This window comes from Myotis myotis, unplaced genomic scaffold (assembly GCF_014108235.1).
Source record: "Myotis myotis isolate mMyoMyo1 unplaced genomic scaffold, mMyoMyo1.p scaffold_m19_p_13, whole genome shotgun sequence".
Lineage (NCBI taxonomy): Eukaryota > Metazoa > Chordata > Mammalia > Chiroptera > Vespertilionidae > Myotis > Myotis myotis.
Window position 1 is genome coordinate 71,210 of NW_023416317.1, and position 20,156 is coordinate 91,365.

The 20,156-nt window shown below is 43.7% G+C and overlaps 1 protein-coding gene and 1 non-coding gene across 6 annotated transcripts in view; one reads left to right on the forward strand and one right to left on the reverse strand.

Moving 5' to 3' along the window:
• The window catches only part of PPP4R2 (protein phosphatase 4 regulatory subunit 2), a 67,000-nt gene extending 47,423 nt beyond the window's left edge, over positions 1-19,577 (reverse strand). Inside the window, exons 1-2 of one of the 5 annotated variants that reach the window (XM_036331547.1) lie at positions 19,222-19,577; positions 18,006-18,087 (exon numbers count right to left, since the gene is read on the reverse strand). In XM_036331547.1, coding sequence (XP_036187440.1) covers positions 18,006-18,007 — 2 coding nt within the window. In that variant the 5' untranslated portion in view covers positions 18,008-18,087; positions 19,222-19,577. Of the gene's footprint in view, positions 1-2,533; positions 2,658-18,005; positions 18,088-18,318; positions 18,365-19,000 lie in introns of those variants that run through there. The other 4 variants (XM_036331545.1, XM_036331542.1, XM_036331543.1 and 1 more) reach the window with 4 other exon arrangements.
• LOC118668749 lies at positions 2,500-2,630 on the forward strand. Its single transcript, XR_004971749.1, has one exon. It is a non-coding gene; the product is annotated as a small nucleolar RNA SNORA21 (small nucleolar RNA).
• Positions 19,578-20,156: the final 579 nt, after the last annotated feature.

The following is a 20,156-nucleotide window of genomic DNA, read 5'->3' on the forward strand; positions in this document are numbered from 1 at the left end:
AAATAATCAAATGGGACTACATCAAAATAAAAAGCTATGCACAGCCCTAGCCAGTTTGACTCAGTGGATAGAGCATCAGCCTGTGGACTGAAGGGACCCAGGTTCAATTCTGGTCAAGGGCACATGCCCAGGTTGCAGACTCGATCCCCAGTAGGGAGCATGCAAGAGCCAGCCAATCAATGATTCTCACCATTAATGTTTCCGTCTCTCTCTCCCTCTCCATTCCTCCCTGAAATCAATAAAAATATATTAAAAAAATAAAAATAAAAAAGCTTATGCACAGCAAAAGAAACCATCAACAAAAGGAAAAGGAAGCACACTGTATGGGAGAACATATTTGCCAAGGATACATATGATAAAGGATATCCAAAATAGCTCGGCCAGCGTGGCTCAGCAGTTGAGTATCGACCCACGAACTAAGAGGTCACAGGTTCAATTCCCGGTCAGGGCACATGCCCAGGTCGTGGGCTTGGTCCCCCATGTGGGGTGTGCGGGAGGCAGCCAATCAATGATTCTCTCTTATCATTGATGTTTTGATCTCTCTCTTCCTCTCCCTTCCTCTCTGAAATCAATAAACATATATTTAAAAAAAAAAAGAATATACAAAATATTTAAGAAACTCATACAACTTAAAAAAAGGAAGACAAACAATACAGTTAAAAAATGGGCAAATGACCTAGACATTTCTCCAAAGTGGACATACAGATAACCAAGAGACATATGAAAAAATGCTCAAAGTCACTGATCATCAGAGAAATGCAAATTAAAATGATAATGAGGTATCACCTCACACCTGTCAGAATGGCTACCATCAACAAATCAACAAACAGCAAGGGCTGGCGAGGATGTGGAGAAAAGGGAGACCGAGTACACTACTCGTGGGAATGCAGACTGCTACAGCCATTACGGAAAAAAAAAAAATGGAGTTTCTACAAAAAATTAAATATGGACCTGCCATTTGATTCCATTTCTAGGAATATGTCCTAAGAAACCTGAAACACCAATCAAAAAGAATATATGCACCCCTATGTTTATAGTAGCACAATTTACAATAGCCAAGATCTGGAAACAGCCCAAGTGCCCATCAGTAGATGAGAGGACAAAAACAAAACTGTGGTTCATTTACACCATGGATTATTATGCAGCAGAAAAAAAAAGCAGGATCTCTTATCCTTTGGTACAGTATGGAGGGACCTGAAGAGTATTATGCTAAGCGAAATAAGCCAGTCAGAGAAAGACAAGTGTCACATGATCTCACTCATATGTGGAATCTAACCAACAAAATAAACTGTAGAACAAAATAGATCCAGAGACCGAGATACATGGAACCAACTGTGGAATCTCAGAGGGAATGCTGAGTTAGGTGGGAAGAAATCAACCAAAAAACTTATATGCATACTAGTGGCCGGTGCACGAAAATCATGCACATTAAAAGGGGATTAATTAGAGGAAATATTTTAATATTGCTATTTGCCCTCTCTCTATAACTGTCAAGAGATGAAATAAAATTAGTAAAATGTATATGAAAATCGTCCTCCTGTCAGTGTCTAGGGTGCACCACGGGACCCAGAGTCTAGTCCCCACCCACCCACATGTGCCTCGAAATCACGCAAGACCCAGACCTGGCTGGCTCCACCCTCATTAGGCTGGATCCAGACCTGGCCGGTTGCACCCTTGTCAAGCCCTGCCAGGCAAGGGGCACAGGCTGAGGTCTCCCGTCAAACCCCGTCGGACGGAGGGCGCGGTGTGAGATTTCCGGCCCAGTGCCAGGGTGAGGGGAGTGCCTTGAGGTCCCCCGTCAAGCTCCACTGGGCAGGGGGTGCAGCCTCAGGTTCCCTGGTGCTGGGGTGGGGGGCATGGCCTGAGGTCCCCCAGCCCAGGGTGGGGAGAGCATCATGAGGTCCCCTGGCCCAGCACCAGGGAGGCTGGCCCACCTTGAGGTCCCCTGTCAAGCCCCGCGGGTGGGGGGGCACAGTCTGAGGTCCCCCCGACCTGGTGCTGGGTGGGGGGCGTGGCCTCAGGTCCCCTATCAAGCCCCACTGGGCGGGGGACGCAGCCTCAGGTCCCCCAGCACTGGGGTGGGGGGCACAGCCTCAGGTCCCCTGCCTGGCATTGGGGCGGGGGGTGCACCTTGAGGTCCCCTGTCAAGCCCCGCCGAGTGGCAGGGCTCGGCCTGAGGTGCCCTGTCAAGCCCCATGGGGGGTGGGGAGGGTGGTCCAGCCTCAAGTCCCCACTGATTGCTCGTTAAGGCCTGTTATGGGAACTTGGCCTCTGCTGTGGGTGCCGCCATATATGCGATGGTGTGACGGTCAATTTGCATATTCCCTTTTATTATATAGTAAAGATATGCATAACTTATGGACACAGATAATAGGGTAGTGATGGCCTGTGGGTATGGGACTTAGAAGGAGTCAATGGGGGGTAAAGGGGATATATGTAATACTTTTAACAACAATGATTAAATTTTTTAAAAAGTCATGAGTCAGACAAAAGTCATTTAACTTTTTCCAAGCATTAAATGTTGCAAACCTACCCACTGAGCCGTCAAGAAAGGGCAAAGGAAAAACACCACTTTTGGGTGAAGCGGCAGCGTGTTGTGTTGTTTTGCTTCCATCGGTGGTGTGACAAGGTGAAAAAAAAAAAAAAGAAAAATAAATAAATGTTGCAAACCTGAGGAAAAAAATAGAAAAATGCAAAAAAAAAAAGAATAAAACTTGTGTACTCCACTTTATGCCATACACAAAATCAACTCAAAATGGATTAAATACTTGAATGAAAGATGTGAAAGTATAAAACTTCTAAAAGAAAACATAGAAAGTAAGTTTCTTGACATTGGTCTTGGCAATGATTTTTTGGAATTGACATCAAAAACAAAATTAAACAAATAGAACTACATCAAGCTAAAAAGCCTCCAATGAGCAAGGGAAACCATGAACAAAATGAAAAGGCAGCATATGGAATGAGAGAAAATGTTTTCAAACCACATATTAAATACAGAGTTAGTATCCAAAATCATACAGCTCAACAGCAAAACAAAACAACAAAATGAGATGATCTTAATAAAGATTTTTCTAAAGAAAACATACAGATGGCCACAGATACAAAAAAAGGTGCTGAACATCACTAATCATCAGGGAAACGGAAATCAAAACTACTAGGAGATAGCCCTACCTGATTGGCTCAGTGGATAGAGCGTCAGCCTGTGGACTGACAGGTCTCAAGTTTGATTCTGGTCCAGGGTACATGCCCAGGTTTGCGAGGCTCGGTCCCCAGGAGGGGATGTGCAGGAGGCAGCCGATTGATGATTCTCTCTCATCACTGATGTTTCTATCTCCCTCTCCCTTCCTCTCTGAAATCAATCAAAATACATATATTTTAAAAAAACAACGATGAGATAACACCTCATTAGGTGTTAGGATGGCAATTATGAAAAGGACAAGAGGATGTACAGAATGGGAACCCTTTTGTACATTGTTGGTGGGAATGTAAACTAGTGCAGCCACTGTGGAAAACAGCATAGGGATTCCTCCAAAAAGTAATAATAGAACTATCATATAATCCAGCAATCCCACTTTTGGGTATATACATAAAGGTAAAAAACAACCATTATCTTGAAGAGATATCTGTACTCTCATGTTCATTACAGCATTGTTCACAACAGCCAAAGGAAACAACCGAAGTGTTTGCAACAGATAAATGAATTTAAAAAAATGTAATGTAGCCGAACCCGGTTTGGCTCAGTGGATAGAGCGTTGGCCTGCAGACTGAAGGGTCCCAGGTTCGATTCCGGTCAAGGGCATGTACCTGGGTTGCGGGCACATCCCCAGTAGGAGATGTGCAGGAGGCAGCTGATCGATGTTTCTCTCTCATCGATGTTTCTAACTCTCTATCTCTCTCCCTTCCTCTCTGTAAAAAATCAATAAAATATATATATATATATATATATATATATATATATATAAAAATGTAATGTATACAACAGGTCCTCAAAAAACATCACTTCATTCAAGATTGTTCTGTTATAACATTAATGAGATGCCATAGGAACTTAACTCTTGTTTTATATCAAACAGTCTATGGTAAAAATGGTTCATTATAGGTCTTTTCACGTAAAGTGGCAGAACCTATAGACAACATTGAGATTCACTGTGTATACAATGGAATATCAATCACCCTTTAAAAATCCTGTCAGTTCTAACAACATTAATGAACCAGGAGGACATTATGCTAAATGAGATGAGCCAGAAAGAGCAAGACAAACACTGCATGGTATCATTTATATGTGGAATGTTGAAAAAAAAAAAAAAAAGTAGCCCTAGCCCCGGTTTGGCTCAGTGGAGAGAGTGTCAGCCCACAGAGGAGTCCCAGGTTTGATTTCAATAGGTCCCAAGGGTACAGACCTCAGTTACAAGCTTGTTCCTCAGCCCCAGTCGGGGTGCTTGCGGATGACAAGCAATCAATGTGTCTCTCTCTGTCTCCCCCACTTCCTTCAACTCTCTCTTTAAAAATTAATGGAAAAATATCGAGTGAGGATTGACAAAATTGCCTGTAAATGTAAAACCAAGGCCCTGAACTGACCTTTGTTTTATTAATACATTCACTAAATTGTGTGGATGTAAAATTTTGATGACAATACAAACAAAAAGGTAAAAAAAAAAAAAAAAAACTGTTTAGAAAGAATTGGGTAGTGCTAGAGTCTAGAACAGGGGTGGGCAAACGTTTTGACTCGAGGGCCACAATGGGTTCTTAAACTGGACCGGAGGGCCGGAACAAAAGCATGGATGGAGTGTTTGTGTGAACTAATATAAATTCAAAGTAAACATCATTACATAAAAGGGTACGGTCTTTTTTTTTTTAGTTTTATTCATTTCAAACAGGCCGGATCCGGCCCGCGGGCCGTAGTTTGCCCACAGCTGGTCTAGAAGCTTGGTTGGGTTCAAATTTCAGTTCAGTCATTTTTTCATCTGTATGACCTAAGACAGGTAAGCCTTCCTTTGTTTCCCCATCTGTAAAATGGCCTGCTGAGGACTGACATCAGTGTGAACAGAGTGCATCTCTAAGCTACTCTGTGGCAGGAAAAGATACAAAAGAAGAGTCTAGCTGTCTTCAGAGAATTCATACTCTAAATAAAAAAATGATAGCATAGCAAAATATAGAAGTATAATAATCATTAAATACTATAGGGGGCTAAGATATGCTTAACCAGGGTCAAGGAAAGTTTTCTAGACCCCATAGTATATTATCTTCAAAGATTATCTTAAAAGATGAGCACAAAGGAAAAGAAAGATCTGTTCTAGAGAGAGGGCGCAGTATGTAGAAACGCACTGGGATGAGGGAGCATGATATATTGGAGAATTTGTGAGTACAGTACAGCAAAACCTTGATACAACGGAATAATATGGGCAAAGTGGTGTCTATTAAAGCTGAAGGTCCGTTATTCCCTGAATATGTATGTTAAAAATTTGGCAAATTAGTTCACCAGTTTTTACTTATGTAGACACATTTATGTAATTAAAATTAAATATGTGTGAAAAGTTTAACTTCACAGAATGGTATTTTAAATTTATACTGAACAGATCTAGTAAATACATGCATTCACCAGTCACCACGAGCAAACAAATGCACATGGCTGGAGCGTGGCTTAGTGCGCATTGGAACATCAGCTGGCACACATTAAAACGGCTGCAGAAAGCCACACCATGCCAAGACAGAACCTGCCAGCGCGATACGGTGTGATTATGTGCTAATCATTCCCCAAACACTGTTTACGAACATTGATTTCTAGATTTAAAAAGTAGACTATAGTTGTAGAAAAAAAATAACATGTTAATTTATTTATAAAGATAGCTTGGTTAAAAAATTTTAAAATTAAGAGGGTGTTAATTTTCACATTACATAACAGACCAGAAATTTTGTCCGTTAAATCCAGGTCTGCAAAATTGAGGGTTTACTATGTTTAGGAGAGCAGGAAAACAAAGGGATAGCAAGGTAAGTAGAGATTCGATCATAAACCTTAAAATGTCATAAGGATCTAAATTTTAACTTAAGCAAGGAGTAGGGTGGTAAGATTTTAATCATGGAAATAATATGATATTTCCATTGTTGCACAACCACTGCTAATAGCAGAGATTAGAGACTAGACCAGACAAGCAAAACTGAAGTTAGGGAACCATTTAGAACAGCGGTTGCCAGCCTTTCAGACCTCACAGACCACCGGTTGGTGAACACTGATTTAGAAAGCCTATACAGGAACTCTGGCAAGATGAGAACGATGGAAAGATAAATGTCTACAGAACCATAACCATATTGCTGTCTGAGTCTTGATGTCCATTCCCAATAACACTGCTGTATTTCAAATTCTCATTTCTTCTAGTTTAAAGTCCCATAATAATCTCCTTGACTTTCCTGAATTAGACACAAGTTACCCAAGGGAAAGCTCTGATTTATCTCCCCCTGCTAAAAAACCTTCAATAACTACTTTTACGAAACCTTTTATTTTCTTCCATGTCAAAATTGGCGAGCAAAGAACTTGAAACTACAGGGAGGTAAAAAAAAAGCACTCAATAGAAGCATTATTAACATAATAACTACTACTATTTATTGAACACTTACTGTTTACCAAGCACTTAAGTTTTCCATTATTATCTATTCATACTATGAGGTACTTTTCATAGATGAGGAAACTAACTTAACAGGACCTGACTTTAAAATTTTTCTTAGCTGGTATGGCTCAGTGGATAGAGTGTCAGCCTGCGGACTGAAGGGTCTCGGGTTTGATTCTAGTCAAGGGCACATGCCCGGGCTGCGGGCTCATTCTCCAGTAGGGGGCATGCAGAAGGCAGCCGATCCATGATTCTCTCTCACCATTGATGTTCCTATCTCTCTCCCTCTTCCCTCCTCTCTGAAATCAATAAAAATGTTAAAAATAAGTAAATACATAAACAAATGTTTTCCTAAAAAGTGTAGTTCTCAGAGGATGGCAGTGGTGCTATAGTTTTCTTCTCTCCAAAACCCCACATATCGGATACAATGAGACAGCAAAGCCTAAAACCAATAAACAAAAACTTTTACAACTAAACTAAACTAGCTAACAAGGTAGTTACACACACACACACACACACACACACACACACACACACAAATGGGTCAGGAGCAAGTGATAGTCGCATGACCTGTGCATTATCAAGGCCTGTGCAAGGAAAAAAAGAAAAAGAAAGACCTATGCAGAGAAAGCAGAGAAAAGTCATGGTGCACCTGAAGGACCTAGGAATAAATAGGAAAACCACAAAAATCCAATAGGTATTGACTAGAAGTAATGGCAGGACAATTCGGGAACAGCAGCTAAAAACAAGATGGGTTCTGCCTACTCCAGAAGTGAGCCCATAGAAGGGACATGCAGGGAGAGATGAAAGGAAGAAGCCATCTTGCCCCCATAAGCTCTTGAAAGTGATCCAACCAACTCCCATCCAGAAATGACCCCAAAACGAGAAAGGAACAATAGAGACGAAGGTCTAAATGAAAGTAGAAGTAGAGAAGAAAGCACACTGCCATGCTCTGAAACACTTCACACAAAAACAGTGAAAGAGCTCCGGGAAGTTAGAAAAGATACTCTGAACCATGCCTCCTCCTCAAAGTTCAGGAAAACTAACTTCATGTAAAAACACACAACAAAAATATATTCAATATGAAGTTATAAGAAAAAGTGGAGAATAAGAAGCAAAGTAACATCCCTATAGACAACAAAAGGAAGCTAAAAATTTTGGACTTGTCCAAAGAACTCACCCTCTTAATTTTAAAATCAGATCACAATTGTATCATACTATTTCAAAATGAACTAGACACTGAGAAAAATGATACAAGTAAAATGAAGCAATAAAATTCAGCAAAGAATTTGAAATAAAAGAAAAAAATTACTTAGGGAAATAAAGACTAAACTAGAAAGTACACAAGAACAAATGAACATAACAGGTAATACAGTCCTTCAAAGGAGGAAATTTAAAAAAATTCAAAATGGAATTAAAAGAAAAATTTTCACGCTGAAAGACACTGTTGAGAATGAAAAGACAAGCCACAGAGTAGTACCAAATTATCTATGTATATAAAAGGCTAACATGCTAAGCGTCCAACCGTCCGGGTAATGATGTCATGTAGCAACACCCAGCTTCCTCTTCCTAGCGACTAGCCTCCTTGCAGTTTCTTCAGCACAGGAACAGGACCTGCTTTATAGCCAAGTGGAAACATTTTACACTTTAACCAAATGTCTGTGAAGCGTCTTCCATGCCTCATCTCATTTGATCCTCACAGAAGTCCTGGAGTAGGTAGGTAGGAGACTCGGTGGAATCCTATTTTCTTTTCATTAGCCAGAAAACAGAGATTTTAAAAGCTTAGAAACTTGACCTGACTGAAAAGAAGAAATGGCGGACCTTGAAAATGATTTCAGGTTTCATCACTGTGCAGAATATAGTCAAACACTGATGCAGTTAAATATTTTACCCTTTGTTCTCCCTGCATGATCACAATAATAATCTGCTTCATATTGATATTTACTGCTATGTTGCTGACAATCACCTGAAAGAGAAGTTGGGGTGCTTCACTAGGCTGGAAAAAGTTTAGCTAAATCAGAAAGCAGGTCTAATTAAGCAAGTTTGTTCTATATCTAAAAAAGGCTAAGTTGACTCACACATGCGTGATACATATAATGCTCTCGCTGGTGCCAATTGCATGTGTGTGTTTCGATCTGTCATTGTTGATTGTGAATTTGGTTGACACTGCTATTACAGGGAAAGGGCGAATAACGATATTAAAATATCTCTTCTAATTAATTTCCTTTCAATGTGTACGAATTCGTGCTCCGGGCCACAAGTATCCTACCCAATAAAAGGGAAATATGCAAATTAACCATCACTCTGCCACAAAGATGGCGGCGCCCCGCCAGGGTCCTCCAGTCCCAGAGGGCGGCCGCTGAGAGCGGACAGCGTGAGCAGCCTGGCGGAATGCTTGCTCCATCGCCGCAGCAAGTACAATAAAAGTTGGCTCCAAAACAGCCTGTTTCTTGGCGAGTCCAGGAAGGAGGGGGTCCTGAGAACTCTTCTGCTGGCTGCTCAGGAAAGAGCGCTAACACTGCCAAGGAAGCCATTGGGGACGAGGCGGTAACCGCCGCTGCGGAGACAGAGTGGAGGAGGCCGGGGAGCCAGAGCAGAGGAGGCAGGGGAGCCAGAGCAAAGGGGGCGGGGAACAGGAGTGGAGGAGGCGGGCCACCACAGGAGCAGGAGTGGAGGAGGCAGAGCTGCCCTGCTCCCGCAGGGGTGGTGGTGAGCCGCAGTTCAGGAGCCTCCAGGAGTGGAGGCACCAGGCCATCCAGTGCTGCATCTAGTCCCTGAGGCATGTCCGCCAGTGCCGCAATGCCAAGTGCCCGCAGCTGTCCTGCCAGATGAGATGGGTTGTGAAGCACACCAAGGGCTGCCAGCACAAGACCAATGGAGGTTGCGGAGTGTGCAAGCAGTTCATGGCTCTTTGCTGCTACCATGCCAAACACTGCCAAAAAACACATGCCCCATTCCCTACTACCTCAACATCAAGCAGAAGCTCAGCCAGCAGAAGCTATAGCACCACCAGCAGCACGCATAGCTCATGTGCCAGCAGATGCCACCATCAACACCCGCACTGTGCCTCAGCCAAGTCTTCCTTCCCCTCCTTCAGCACCACCCTGACCCCTCACCCCGCATCCCAGCACACCCTGGACACCACAGCCCCGACTATGCCCCAGACCTCGCCTGTGAGCATGTCACTAGCCGACTTCTCCAGCGTGGCCAGAACTCAGCCCCCCACCACAGTTTGCACTGGGAAGCCCACTAACCAGGTGCCAGTCCCACCGCCCACCGCCCAGGCCCACCTGCAGCAGTGAAGGTGCCCAGCAGATTGCACGTGAGGCACAGCAACAGCAGCATCTGTACTGGGTGAGCACCAACAGTATGCCCCTGAGGCTCAGTGACCCCTGAGAGCCAGATGGCCCCCATGGGCCTGAATGTGACCCAACCAGGTCAGTGGGCCTGTTATTCTGCCCCCCGAGCCCCAGCAGTGGCAGCTGACACCCATCCCCCAGCAACTGTCAATTTGAGGCATGCCCAGACCCGTGATGTCTATGCAGACCCAAGGTGCAGCCACCTCAGAACATCTCTCCAGATGCCCTGTGGGACCTGCTGCAGACCCTGAAGTCTCCCAGCTCCCCCAGCAGCAGCATATGCTCAACATCCTCAAGCAAAACCTCAGCTGATGGCAGCTCTCATCAAATAGCACACGAACAAGTAAGCGTCCAGCCAGCCCTGCCTTCACCTCTAACCTAGCCTGCTGAATCTGAATGCCATGCAAGCCAGCGGGGCACGACCTGCTGTCCCTCTGTAGCAGCAGGCAATGGGAGGCCTGAACCCCCAGAGCCAGGCCTTAAACATCATGAACCCGGGGCGCAACCCCAGCGTGTCAAGTATGAGCCACAGTACAGAGAGATGTCACAGGGCAACAACAGCAGCAGCAGCAGCAGCAGCAGCAGCAGCAGCAGCAGCAGCAACATTGTGAGAGGCATGTCCGACTATCGATTGTGATGGGGCGTTGCCTTCTCCTGATCCCAGGGTTGCCTCCTGACTGTGAGAGGGGGCAGGGCGGGCTGAGGGACCCCCCTCCAGTGCATGAATTTTCATGCATCGGGCCTCTAGTGTCAGATAAAAGGCTTGTATCCATAATATGTAAAGAACTCTTAAAACCCAAGAACAACCCAATTTTAAAATGGGCACACTTGGGCAAACAATTTACCAACAAAGATATACAAATAGCAAATGAACATAAGGTGCTCTACATCATTAGTCATTAGGGTACTACAAAATAAAACCTCTATGCAATATGCACTGATCAGAATGGCTAAAGCAGCCGTGGGCAAACTACGGCCCGCGGGCCGGATCCGACCCGTTTGAAGTGAATAAAACTAAAAAAACAAAAGACCATACCCTTTTATGTAATGATGTTTACTTTGAATTTATATTAGTTCACACAAACACTCCATCCATGCTTTTGTTCCGGCCCTCCGGTCCAGTTTAAGAACCCATTGTGGCCCTCGAGTCAAAACGTTTGCCCACCCCTGGGCTAAAGTGAAAAGGATCGACCAGACTATGTGCTGAAAAGGCTGTATGAAACTAAACTCAACTCCCATAATGCCAATGGAAATGCAAACTGGTACAATCACTCTGGAAAAGTTTGACAGTATTTAAGAGGTAAATATAGTACAACCACCCCACTTCTAGGTTTTGATCCAAAAGAAAATACACGTGCCCATACAAAGATTTGCACACAAATGTTCACGGCAGCTTTTTTTATAATTAAAAAACTGGAAATGACCCAAATATCCATCAACAGGTGAATATATAAAAAACTATAGTATTTTCATGTAACACTCAAGTGAAAAAGGAATGCACTATTGATATCTTTAATATGGGGTCCATCTCAAAATAATCATGTTGAGTAAAAAAATCATTTTCCTGAAATTTAAAAAAAAGCTGAAAAACATGAAAATACATCTTCTAAAAACACACCACATTACCTGACTATACTGACACAAACACTAAGATATCTATATATATAAAAACCTAAGTGACTGTCCAACCAGTATCTATGACACACCAGGGGGCAGACGCTCCGACCAGTAGTTATGATGTGCACTGACCACCAGGGGGCAGACACTCAACGCAGGAGCTGCCAAGCTGCAGTTACTTGGCAGCTGCAGTTCTTGGGTGACGCACATGGAACCAGAGTGGAGGGAGCCCGATTCCAGGATGCACCACCCAAGAACCGGCCTCTCACAATCCGGGACCCTCAGGGGATTTTGGAGAGGCGGTTTCGGCCTGATTCCCGCAGGCCTGGCCAAGAGACCCCACAGGTGCACGAATCCATGCTCTAGGTCTCTAGTAGTTTAGAAAAATTACTGCACTCTAAAGAAAAAAATCCTTTGTGAATCTAGGCAAAAAGAATAGGTGGTTTACAAAGTAAAGAAAATCAGGTTATCATCAGATTTTTGACAGTAACTCCTTCAACTGGGGGAGGGGAACAAACAATGAAATTAACATATTTAAGCTACTCAATGGCAAAAAGTGTAAAATAAAGATTTTATTTTCAGACAAACCGAACTTCAAGAACACAGGGCACAAAATGTTAGCAACACACAAGAATTCCGTAAATACTGTTTCCAAGAGCCTAAAGAATCCACTAGAGCAGCGGTTCTCAACCTGTGGGTCGCGACCCCTTTGGGGGTCGAACGACCCTTTCACAGGGGTCGCCTAAGACCATCGGAAAACACACATATAATTACATATTGTTTTTGTGATTAATCACTATGCTTTAATTATGTTCAATCTGTAACAATGAAAATACATCCTGCATATCAGATATTTACATTATGATTCATAACAGGAGCAAAATTACAGATATGAAGTAACAACGAAAATAATTTTATGGTTGGGGGTTACCACAACATGAGGAACTGTATTAAAGGGTTGCGGCATTAAGAAGGTTGAGAACCACTGCACTAGAGAATGAGCTTTTGACAACCAAACTGACTAGATATACCGACGTAAGGATTAGTGGTAAACACTACATATATAACTAATATAAACTACAAGTAAATGATTGATAAACAATCATGCTCAGATAATGTAGACACCAACTATTTTTTTTTTTAAATTGTAGCTAAAATTGGGAGAGTGCATGTAAAAAAATTTTTAACATTCTTAGTAGTAATTATATTGGTGGTGTATAATGTTAAAGTCAGTAATTATGGAATATCCTAAATCTACTATGCCCTTAAGAACCAGGATTTTTGGTGTGGAAGAAGTAATAAACCCTGAAGTCCTAATTTTGAATTTGAAGTATCAATATGAATCATGAAGTATTTTATCTCGTTCTGTCCATTGAAGAGGCTAGAACAGTGATGGCGAACTTTTGAGCTCGGCGTGTCAGCATTTTGAAAAACCCTAACTTAACTCTGGTGCCGTGTCACATATAGAAATTTTTTGATATTTGCAACCATAGTAAAACAAAGACTTATAATTTTGATATTTATTTTATATATTTAAATGCCATTTAACAAAGAAAAATCAACCAAAAAAATGAGTTCGCGTGTCACCTCTGACACGCGTGTCATAGGTTCGCCATCACTGGGCTAGAATGACCAACTCAACATAATAAGCATCTCTAGTACCCAGATTGTAGTCTTTAAGCTCTATTTTCCACTAAAAGAAGACAGGGCTTCTTCAAGAAATGGCTGATTCCAGGTCTAGGGCTGGAAATAAACTTAGAACATATTCTCATACCAGAGATAAGGATTTTATCAAAGACTATTATACTCAAGTCAAAAGACTCTAAAATCAATTAGAAGAGGTTCCCACTGGCCAAAGAGACAATTTGATTATCAAGAAGAACAACTGCAACTAAAACCCATCAAATTATTTATATCATTATTAAAACCACCACGTTTCTGTTTATTCAGCACTTATTAAGTTAGAAACTGTAACTTTGGAAAAGTGTCGCTCCATTTTCAGAAGAAAATAACCTTCCAACATAAAAGTAATATTTTTCAAATTGCCAAAAACAACCTGGGGGTTGTTACGGATAGACAGATAAGAAGATATCTCCCTCTTCATAAGTTTGGTACCCCATGTTTTGGCATCTTCCCCAACTTCCTACAACAGATGTTCACAGGTAGTTTTTAATAGACTAGAAAGGAAAATTGTTCCAAAGCTTTTTAATTTTCCACCAACCTCCTCCTCAGTAAGAACCTGTACTTATAATACTAAGATCTCTCTAAAGCTAAAAACACAAAGGTCAAATCAACTTAAAAAAAAAAAAAAAAAAAGAATAGCCTAGGCCAGTGGTCGGCAAACTGCGGCTCAAGAGCCACATGTGGCTCTTTGGCCCCTTGAGTGTGACCACGAAGTTTCAATCGCACTGTATGTGCACGCCCGCATGTGGTACTTTGTGGAAGAGACACACTCAAGGGGCCACAGTTTGCCGACTGATTTTCATTCTATAAACAAAGTTTGTAATATTTCTTTTGTTAATGATGCATCTTATTGAGAATAAAAACAGAACTATAGAATTCTTATCTTAAGCAACTCATCCATCCTAAAACATGAGACCTGACTTCCTGTTCTTTACATTTTCATTTTATGTTATAACCTTAGAAGTTAGACAAAGCTCAGTTTAGCCATAAATGACAGAAACTGCAAATTTCAGTATTAAAAGTTAAGGCATACCCATGTTGATTTAAAAAATAACAACAAAGACTAAATGTATAATAAAGCTAAATGTATAAACATCAGTTGCTTAAATGATAAATTTAAAAAAATGTTTCCATACTCAATAGACAACCTACCACTACCAATCATCCTATCCTATATAATAAAAGCCTAATATTCTGTCTGGTCAGCCATTCAACCAATCAAAGCATAATATGTTAATGATATGCTAAGGCTGCTCAACCGCCCACTATGACATGCACTGACCACCAGCAGGCAGAATGCCGACCTATCGACCAGTTGCTATGATGTGCACTGACCACCAGGGGGCAGACACTGACGGTAGACTGGTAGGTTAGGTTGCTTCTGGGGTCTGGCCCATCAGGACTAAGTGAGACAGGCTGGACACGCCCTGGAGCCCTCCTGTGGTGCCTTCCCGGCCCTAATAATGCACCGATGGGGTCCCTCGGCCTTGCCTGAGCCCTCTCGCAACCCAGGCTGAGCGACACCCCCTTCGAGTGCACAGATTTCGTGAACTGGGCCTCTAGACTATATATGTTAAAGCCTAATATGCAAAGCGTCTCCTCAGGAGTTTGACCGAATGGGAGTTCGATCGCTTGCTATGAAGTGTGCTGACCATCAGGGGGCGGCGCAGAACGAAAGAAGGCCCCAGCCAGAGGCTGCTAGGGACCCTACCCGTGCACGAATTTTGTGCACTGGGCCTCTAGTTTTAATACAAAATACTCTTAAAATAAATGTACAAATACCTAATAGGGATGGCAGACACACGTTGTTTAAGTCCTCTAATAAGAACAAAATAATTGTCTAGAAAATCAGGTTAAATTTATCTAGCCACTTGGTAATCCAGTCAGGATATTAAAAAGCTGTATTTTAGAAACTTTCAATTGTTTATACATTTATGGCCAATGTATTTTATCAAAAAGGGAAGGCAGTTTGTACAGACCTGATAAGCAGAATAATGGGAGAGGTTTTAAAGTATTTATCTCCAAATAGTTTAACATAATCTTGTGTATCAAAACTCTGAAAATAAAAAAATACTTTTTGTAGAAAGGGGTAAGTATACACCAAACAGCTACTTGAAAGAAATAGTGGCAATCTAAGCATTTATGATTTAGACATCAATTTATTTTTGAAACCGGACATGTACTCATTTTTAAGCTTATCTATATGGCCACCAGTCAGTTATTTTGAAATTTTTTAGAGATTATAATGACTTTTTCCCCCTAAAACCTAAATGCTTCCATTTTTTTAAATGCAACAAATATAAATATAAAACTGAACAACACATCATAATCACAGTCCTAACACATTGCGGACTAGTAGTTTTATTGCTAGCTTTACCCAGTGGCCAGATACGTTTCTACTGAATGAGTACAAAAAACGTTTTACATAAATGTTAAAGGCACGCTTTAAAATTAAATACCCATTGCATTTTGAATTTATTACATGTTCTTACAAGTTAATATCATTTTAAGGAATTCTTGTGATTGGCCACAAGCCTTAGAAAAGAAAACATGAGAATTCTCGTGATCCGTCCGCAATGTGTTAAGTTGGCTGGTAATTTTAATAAAGCATTAAGGAGGTTCAGCTTGTGCATGTTACCACTAAAGCAACGAGTTTTTTCTTCTTCCTAAAATTAGGCTAGTTAATGCCTAGCTCAGTGGTCAGCAAACCATAGCTCACGAGCCACATGCGGCTCTTTGGCCCCTTGAGTGTGGCTCTTCCACAAAATACCACGTGCGGGCGTGCACATACAGTGCGATTGAAACTTCGTGGCCCATGCGCAGAAGTCGGTTTTCAGCCTGAGCGAGTCTATTTTGAAGAAGTGGCGTTAGAAGTGGGGGTGTGTCGGTCAGTCGGGCGACGGGAGACGCGGCACGGGGGAGGTGCGCGTGATTCATGCACGAGTTGAGTGAGCCAGTCAGTCAGCAGTCTCATGTGCAGTGGTTAGTGCTAGTCGCGTCTGCAAATTGCACGCGGGTGACAAAAGTAAAGTTTATTAAGTTAATTTTAGGGAACGTTGTGGAATGAAAGAAGATGTAGTGTTGAGGATTGAGAAAGGTATGTTGAGATGGTTTGGATGTATAGAGAGGATGAACGAAAGGAGATAGATGAAACAAGTATACAAGATGAGTGTGGATGGGAGAGTTGGAAGGGGTCGACCTCAGTGAACGTACCTCAATCAGACTGAGGACGTTTTTAGCAAAGGCCAGCTTAGGAATACCCTAATTAAGTTAATAAGAATGTACCTACCTATATAGTTTAAGTTTAAAAAATTTGGCTCTCAAAAGAAATTTCAATCATTGTACTGTTATTTGGCTCTGTTGACTAATGAGTTTGCTGACCACTGCCCTAGCTGGTTTGGCTTATTGGATAGTGTCAGCCTGCGGACTGAAGGATCCCGGGTTCGATTCCAGTTGGGGGCACATGCCTGGGCTGTGGGCTTGGTCCCCAGAAGGGGGGCATGCAGGAGGCAGCCAATCAGTGATTCTCTCCCATCACTGATGTTTCTATCTCTCTCTCCTTCTCCCTTCCTCTCTGAAATCAATAAAAATATAGTTTAAAAAAATGTAATTAGGCTAGTTGAGGTTACACTACAACCATAAGCAAATCTTGTGAGTAACAAGCATCCTCCTATATAATAAAAGGCTAATATGCAAATTGTCCCCTGGAGCAGGAGTTCCACCAGGGGGCAGGGTTGGCTGGCCAACCTCCTGCATCCCCTCTCCCCCGCTGGCCCCACCCCTGATCACCCCCAATCAGGGCACCCAGTCGGACCCCACCTGCGCACAAATTCGTGCACTGGGCCTCTAGTTTGTTAATAAAGCCAAAGAAAATATTCACCACTTGTTGAAGCTTACATTCTTATAGTATAGACTTCAAAAAGAAAATTTTAAAATAGGCAAGAAGTAGGGGAGCCCAGAGAAATTCCACTTATTAACCCTGCACCCAAAGAAACCTTTCTCCCTCCAGCTCCCCACTCCCTATCCAAAGACAAAACTACAGGAAAGTCACCTAAACTACACTGCTCTCTAGGAATTAACTTTGACAGAGTGTGAAAACAATTCCTGCTAACCAAATACACAACAATGCAATGAAATGTTCCTTTTGAAAACAGAACTAACTTCATTGTATAAGTTTCAGATTTACAACATTTGGAAACAAACCTAATAAAATGCTGAGCAGATATAACAAGTTAGCTATGCTATAAAGTTTACAGGACACTCAAAACTACAGCATCTGGAATCTGCCAGATTTATCACTCTGGTTTCTGAAGAGAATATACAGAACTGACACCTTAAATACCCACATACATAAATATGACAACAAAGCTTGGATGTAGGACGATATGAGAAAATACCACCAACAAAAGAATCTGAAATAGAATCAAGCCACAAAATCCTGGAAATAAGCCTGTTATGGCCAAAAAAGGGTCATAAACGGAATACCCATCCTCCCTTCCTCTGGCTCTTTCAGACAACTAAGTTTTCCAAATGTACCAAAGCATAAGATACATTTTAAAAAGTTTAACAAATTTTTTTTAAATTCATTACAAATCATGCATAAAGTATATATGCACTAAATAACTGCTTTAAATGACTAGGGCTTTACACAGATTCAGTTCTTCTGAAATATACTTTTTCCCCCTTTCCCAAACAATTCTGAATGATACATCGGTCCATAACAAGGCATATGTTTTCAACTCACATTGTTTCTCCAGTCTTGGCCACGTGACAAAGAAATTGATCCAGGACCGGACAAACTTCCTTTTTCCCCCTCTTCTCAAAATCTAGGTAAGGGAAGAAAGAACAGTTATCAGTATTCCTCATCAGCCCACCAACCATTTCCAATGCCCTCTAAAAACAAAGTTTCTTTCCAGTCCTTCCTCATATTAAGAACAAGGGGAAAAAATTAGCCTCATATTAAGAACAAAGGAAAAAAAACAGCCTCTCAGCCAAATAGCCACTTCAACTCTCCTAGCTGTACTTCCATGTAACATCTGCCTAAAGAGGGCACTCACTTCACAAACCATCCTTAACTCCATGTTTCTCAAAGTGTGTTCCGGGGGACAACAGCAGGAGCTCCATCTGAAAATCCGATTGAAATTAATGTCCAAGGACCCAAGGCATTGTTTACCCAACTGCCGTCCAAACATCTGCATTTGAGGAAACCCCAGCCATCTCGCGCAGCTGTCCCTAAATGATTCCGGGGACCAGAGCACAACTCTCCAAAGGCTGCCATCACTCTGCTGTTAGAAAACCACTGTTCTCAAACCTGTTGCTCGGAAGCCGACCGACCACCTTAGGATCAGGATGGAATGGTGACTCCAGAAGCTCTGAATTTCCTGAGACACAAATTTAAAGTTGCTCCCCGTACCCCCAAACCTTTGCTTTTTCCTCTAACTCGAAGCCAGGCGTGCGGGGCCTGGCGAGAACTGAGCCAGTGCCCGGAGCAGCGGGGCCGGATCAGGGCTCCGGCGCGAGCTCCCGGCTCCCCTCCCCCAGCGGGACGCCGGCGGCGGACACAAAGCCCAGCTCCGGCGGGAGGGAGCTGCCCAGGGCTCCCGGCCCCGGGGAGGCGGGAGGGGGAGGGGAGCCGGGCGCACCTGCCCCCGCGCCCGGCCCGAGGAGCCACCCGCCCCGAAGGAGAGGATAGAGGGCGGCGGAGCGTGAGGAGGAAGGGAGAGCGGCAGCTACCCCCACCTTTCAGCGCCTCCTGCAGCCTCTCGACGTCCATGGCTTTCCGGAGTCCCTCGCAGCCTCCGCCTCCCTCCGCGGGTTTCCGGGGACCGGAAGGCCTACCCCCACCCCCCGACGCCCTCCCCCTGCCTCGCACACACTCCCGCACGCAGGCGACCAGGGGGTGGGGGGACCGAAGGGAGCCGGGGAAGCGAGCGAGAGAGCGAGACCGAGAGAATGAGCACCTCCCGAGCCGCTACCGCCAGCCCTCCAACATGGCGCCGGCACGTCACCGCGCGCACGCTCCCCGCCGCCCCCGCGCACGCTCCCGACGTCCCGGCGCACGCTCCCCACGTCCCGGCGCACGCTCCCGACGTCCCGGCGCACGCTCCCCGCCGCCCCCGCGCACTCTCCGTGCCGTCTCCGCGCACGCGCGAGCCGACCCGGAACCGGAAGTCGCGAGGCAGAGGCGGGCCGCTGGGCGCCGGGCTCTCCCGGGTGGGTGGCTCGGACCCCTGCCCTGGGCTCTCCCTTTGCTGGCGTGTGGCTACGAGCAGCTGGGATCCTCGCGGAGCCGCGCTCTCCCGGGAGTGGGGAGGACACGGTACGGGCCGCCCACAGCTGCTGGGAGAGTCAGGTGACCCGCGGCCTGAGGTCGCGGCAGAACGGCCCTCGGCATTAGAATCATGGTCACCAGCACTCTCCCTGCCTGAAGCTAACTCTCCTGACCGACCCACCCTTGAAGAGAAGCAACCTCAACAGCAAAGTAAAAAACGTAGGGATTGGAACCAGCTGGCATCAAAGCCCAACTCTAGTATTTACTCCCCGTGTGACCTGGGCTGCTTACTTAAAACTCTGGGAGCAAAGGCGCAGGCTCCTTCTGAAAATGGAAGTTTGCAAAATAGCCATGAGGCTTGAGTGAAATGGTATGAAGCATTTAGCACAGTGTCTAGAACTTGTAAGCTCTCAGTTAACTAGCTGCAATTTTCATCATAATTTTTATTACGATACATGAGCGCCCAGGAAGTTAGGGCAAAGACCTCAGAAGTCCTCTCCAGCCCTGACATTTCGCAAACGCATAGCTGAGGTGTAGCTAACTGGTCTGTAAAACAGCACCGAACCCAGAACATTTGGCTCCCAGTCAGTGTGTAGACATTTTTATTATCTACTCTTGTCTGTA